Consider the following 5,742-nt stretch of genomic DNA (forward strand, 5'->3'; position numbering starts at 1 on the left):
AGTACTCTCCTTCCCGTCTTTGGGTTCCGTAATTCGCTGCAATGTCTCATAGAACTTGCAAGCCATATCAAGGAAATGGCTCATGTGGTTCTGGAGGCTGTCAAGTCCCAATTCCATGGGTCAGGCACAGGCTTCTCCTGACCCATGTGGCTACAGAGCCTGATGAACCCAAACTGGAAGGTCAGACCACAGGCTGCTGGCTCACAAGGCTGCAGAAGCTGGCATATCAGGTCAGATGATAGGCCACAGGCCCATGGGGCTGTGGAGGCCAGGGAATCCCAGAATCAGCAGGTCAGATGGCAGGCCACTGGCTCAAGTCCCAAGAACCAGACATTAGATGATCACGAACTCAACACAGGATCCAGATGCAAAGAGAGAGTGGGTGCTGCCAGGGCACCCATGTATATACCTTGGATGCAGGCCACACCCCAGGAAAGGGGATAACGTGAGTAAGGGTGTGACTTGAGTCATGTCCTCCAGCAAGGCTGTGACTCAAGATATACCCCATCCCGATCCTGCCTCATTAGCACATACAGGTTAGGATTTACAACACATAAAATGGAAGAAAACCATACAATACGGGGAGTCATGGCCTACCCAAGTTGACACATAACCCCAATCATCACAGGTTCCATATACCTTATTTGCATAGTCCCACTCAAACATTGTGTGTGAGTCACAAAGATCATGGCTAGAAGGGCCATATTAAGTAATTCATTGCAGCACACGTGGTCAAGCCTACCTCCTGAGACCACTTGTAAAAGGCAAAAGCTTAAAGTCTAAGGAATGGGACTCTAACCATTGAACCAACATTGTAATTGTTAATTCTGATTCTCTGGTTCTAAATGAATATTGTGAGGTCTATTTTCCTGCCTTGCCATGACTACCTCACGATAAACTAAATGAATTTATGCGTGACAAACCTGAGTATCTCTATTAATTTCTAAGATAAAATCCTACATGGCAAGCATCATCTCCAGATATGGTGGGGGTCAGGAAGGGCTGGAGGAGTCCCTGGGACCCAGAAAGGGGTCAGTCTCCCAGATGAGGGTCTGGGGAGAAGGCTGGGGCTGGGGGCTAGTGAGACCCTGCCTGGGGTGGGAGGGGGTCTGGAGAGAGGCTGCGGTAAGTGGGGCTTGAAGAGGCCCCAGGCAGGTGGTGACCCACTCGGACCCTCAAGGAAGAGGGTGAGTGCCTGCAGAGGCCGCCCTGATGGGTAAAGAGGTTGTTACAGCTTCTGAGGCTGTGAGGGTTCTCCTGTTCGGGGCTAGGAGGGGACCATGAGAGGAGAACCGGGGGGGTGGTCCCATGTGGGATCAGGCTGTAACCCCTCCAAAGGCCTGTGTTTGCTCCGAGGACCCCAGAGGCTGGGGACAGACAGATGGCCGGCTGGCTGTGGCCTCAAGACAAACATGGGAGGCCCCTGCCCAGTCCCCTTGGCTCAGGTGGGAGAGAGGGAGATATCTGCTCAGCCCAGTGTAGGTTTATTGGAGCAAAACCAGCCCCTGGCTCCCGAGAGCAGAGCACTGAGGAGTAAGTTAGATTTAACTGGAGCTTCTTGTTCACTGTTCCCCACAGGAGTCTGGGCCTTTGAGCTCGTATTCCCCGCCCTGGTGTACCGGGCCTGCACTTGGCTTGTCCATGCTCCCCTGCTGGGCACTGGAGCCTGAGATTCCTGCGGATTGTTGGCTGATCTCAGGATTCCAACAGAGGCCCGAGGCAGGTGGGGCCTCAGGAGTAACGGCTGGCTGCCCTGTCAGACCCTGCGGAACCTGTGCTGGCACAGTCAGCCAGAGAGGGGGCAGAGGGTTGGGTGGCCCAGGCAACAGGGGTCCCACCCCAGCCCAAGAGGGCCACCCTGCACCAGACCAGCTCACAGACTCCAGTGGAAGCCAGAGTCCCAGTGAGTCCACCTGGAGTCAAGAGGTCAAAGGGCATTGGGAGTTTGGTACCTGTGGTCGAAGCCCACTGTGGCCCCCCAGGTGGTGGGTGGACAGGCAGGCACGGACCTGTGGGTGGTTCTGAGAGGCACAGGTACACGGCCCTCAGTAGGCCGTGGCTCAGGTAGCTCTCTGCCCGCCCATTGCAAGGCCCAGCAGGCGGCTGGCTAGTGGCCTGCTGGCCACAGTCTCCCTCACAGGACAGTTATGGCTGCATCCTGGGTGCCAGGGGCTGAGAGCCTTACCTGAAAGACACAGGGTCACATCCTGTGGGGGCTCAGGCCGGTGGCTTCCTGGGGAAGAGGCGCCAAGAGAAGCCATTGGCAGAGGAGGGTGCCAGAAGCAGGAAGGGCACAACCAAACACCAGCATGGAAAACCTGCAGGGCAGGTTTGGGGAGTCAAAACAAGAGTGAAAATCAGGGCTGAGGCAGACGCTGGTGGAGCGCAGGCATTATACTGGGTCTAGTGAATTCCACCATCTCTAGTTTCAAGGATAAGTGGGCAATTGTGGGTCACTCTACAGAAGGGGCACTCAGAGAGAACCAATGTCACAACCAGCATGGTAGTGTTGACAGTCACCATGCACAACACTGGACCCCCATGAGGATTCCTCACGTTGTCCCCTATAGCTCCGACGAATCCTTGAGTCCCGGTACCACGTTCGCCACAGCACGATGCGCAGTCAGCCCAGGCTGTGGTTTGTTGTTTTAAGATGTAATATTTTACGCTGAACAATCTGGGATTTCTTTTTGTGGGTCAAAACAGCTGCATATTGGCAATTTCCCGTGGTTCAACAACGTAGTCCTAAAGCTTGCAAGGACCACAGGAAACATCTGCATCACTAGTTCAGGGACTTGTCTAATGGATTTTTTTTTTAACTTAAGTTGAATATCTTTCCTAAACAATTAGTAAACATGTGAATGGATTTTAAAAAGTCCTTAATGAAGGCATCTTGGACGTTTGTCCATTTTCCATGGTGGCAGACCTCCCAAGAAACAGCTCTTGCAGAACACTACTGCTGGCTGCATGGTCCTATCAGCCTTTCTAAGCACCCGTTTCCTCATCTGAAAAACGGAGAGGTGAATGTACCAGCTCCTCAAGTTATTCCAAGGCTCACACAAAGTATTTCAGGGGACATCAGCCTGGGCTCTAAGATGGACAGCAAAGAGCTCACACTGCCTTGTAATCGGATCTGTTCAATCCCTACTCAGTAAAGGTGGGAGAAGTGTCTGTGTCACGGATCATAAAACCTTGTCCCAACTTTCCAGCCCAGGGCTTTACCCCAAGATCTCTGGCAAGAAAAGTGAGTTCCAAATATTCTTCTGCCTTTTAACAAAAATAACCCAAACCTGATCGTATGCTCATGGCCTGAGAACACCAAACAATGGGCCGTGAAAAGGCAAATCAGAACTTTGTAGCCCTTCTCCAATTTATATGGCTGAATAAACACAATAAAAACATTCTTAAATCTTTTGCCTGGAAGGAAAAAAAAAAAAATTGCCCCAAAGTGGGAATACAAAGACTGGGGCAGGAGCACAGCCCAGGTTTACGAGAGAGAAAATGTAAGCCAGGGCCTAAAACAAAATGTACGACATCACACACCACAGGAGGCTGAGAGGAGCTTACTGTCTAATTGTTCCAGGAGCTACTTTATTTTACTTTTGCAATGACCACAGCGTTCATTTTTCACATTTAATTTAAAAAAAAAAAAAGGAAACAAATAGTTCGAACCCACAGCTTCTGAGGATGTTGGTATGTGCAAGAGGGTCAGTCAGGTGGACTAAGTGAATGAGCTGTCTCCCAAACGCCTACCAGCAAATACTGTTTTCTTAAGACAGAACTTGGGAAACCTCATCGACACTTTCCAGAGTTCAGATTCTTGGAACTTGGGCCCAGAATCCAACGAGAAACACTTGTCCAGCGTGATCGACGCAGGTCCCAACAGTCCACACTCCACGAGGAAGCCTTAAAAGGAGTCTTTTTAGAAAGAGACGGTGGACATGATTTATGTGTAAACTTAAAAAGAGAAACGGAGTTTTAGAATTCTTTCAAGTTTAAACACACACGCAGCAACGAGACCTACAACTCAAGTTTTAAAAACAGATTAATCCACAAATTCCAAGTTCTGATATGAAAGTCTTTTCTTAAATAATTTAAAAAAATACTAAGAACCGCACACTCCCAATTTAAACTCTCATCTATACAAATTTACAGTATTTATAAATAAATCACAGGCAGATGTTGAATTATATTTACAACAAATTCACTCCAGGGAGACTCACAGACCAGACTACCATTAAAGCTAATTAATCTGAAACAAAATCAAATCTTAGATTTATACGTGACAATTCCAAACAACAGTAATTTTGGCAAAAGCCATTCTGGCTTCGACACAGGTAGGTCAGGAAGTGCATTTCCAGCAGCCTGTACTCTGTTCAAGGCGGTTTCTTAGATGGACAGTGAGTGAGATGGAGGAAAGGATTTAGTCCCGCTCCAGAACAGTCTCGATTCTTTTGGTTCAGGTTCTGCAAGTACCTGCCAGCTCCAGCCTCAGGCTCCCCTCCTGTGCCCACCGAACGTTTTTCACACCCAAAGCACAGCACCTCCCAGGGTCCTGGCTCAGACTAGCTGAAATCAAGAACATTCTAAGTGGACGTGATGTGTTGCCCTGGTGTCCCCCAGGGTCTCCCAGACCCGGAACAAGATGCTCTGGAGAACGAATGGCCACTGAGGGTAACTCTCTGGGGTGCAGCAGTTGGAGACGGAGCCGAAATGTTGTTCAGCAATGCCAGGCATTTGTATGAAAGCTCCACTGGTCACTGGATAAACCAGATCCCCCTCCAGCGCTGGACTCATCCTGGAAAACTGACCAGAACCTGTCGGCTACGCCAGGGTAAGACCTGGGCTTGTGGGGCTTTCCTGAACCCTCCTCCGCCTCAGCTGCGTGGCCCACAAACCCCCAGTGACCCTCCCTGCAGACGGAAACCTGCGGAGGGCACTCGTCCAGTCGGGCCTCTACTCTCCAGCGCCAGTTTTCAGTTGTCGCTCACGGCGAGAAGCGGCTCAGGGTATGCCCTCCTTCCTCTGGCAGCACTGTGAGGGTGGTGCAGACCAGTCGTAGATGTATGAGAGGCGCAGCCGCACCTCCTCTTTGCACAGGTGGCCCTCATGTATCAGCGTCTGGTGCTTCTCCAGCATGTCCTCCAAGCTCTGCTTGTGCGTCACCAGGTACTGGTTGCTACAGCCACGAGACTTGTACTCGGTGTCGAAGCGTGGGTCGTGCTCACGCTGCACATCCACTGGGGCCAGCCAGGCGCCCAGCGAAACGTCCTCGCTGTGCCATGCGCGCAGGTACTCGCGGCTGAGGCGCAGGTAGTGTACTAGGTCCGCCGAAAGCACATAGCCGCCGCCCAGCGCGTAGGGCAGGTAGTAGTCGCAGAGCTGCCAGGCACCCTCACGCCACCGGCCGCCGGGCTTGACGCGGCCGCGGCCTGAGAAGAAGCCCCAGTAGAGGCGGCGGCGGCGCGGTGGATCACGTGCGCGCAGCTCGGCCACCAGTGCGTCCAGGCGTGCGAATGAGTCGTCGTCCGCCTTGAGCACGAACTCAAAGGCCACGTGCTCATCCAGCCAGGTCAGCATGCCCAGCACCTTGGCCGTCAGGTTCTCGTAGGAGTCCCGCAGCGCAGGCAGCAGCAGGAGGTCGCCGTGCCGCACCTGCTCGCGCTCCAGGGCGTGCAGCTCGTCGGCGCCCAGGCCGGCCGTGCCCACGGCAAAGCGCGCCCACACGTCGCCCGGGCCGCC

At 52.5% G+C, this 5,742-nt stretch overlaps 1 protein-coding gene across 1 annotated transcript in view; it reads right to left on the reverse strand.

The window, feature by feature from the left end:
• Window positions 1-2,606: 2,606 nt before the first annotated feature.
• B3GALT6 (beta-1,3-galactosyltransferase 6) overlaps window positions 2,607-5,742 on the reverse strand; it is a 6,270-nt gene continuing 3,134 nt past the window's right edge. Inside the window, exon 5 of the mRNA XM_004384471.2 lies at window positions 2,607-5,742. Within this exon, the coding sequence (XP_004384528.1) occupies window positions 5,005-5,742 (738 nt within the window). The 3' untranslated portion in view covers window positions 2,607-5,004.

This window comes from Trichechus manatus, unplaced genomic scaffold (assembly GCF_000243295.1).
Source record: "Trichechus manatus latirostris isolate Lorelei unplaced genomic scaffold, TriManLat1.0 scaffold00122, whole genome shotgun sequence".
Classification (NCBI taxonomy): domain Eukaryota; kingdom Metazoa; phylum Chordata; class Mammalia; order Sirenia; family Trichechidae; genus Trichechus; species Trichechus manatus.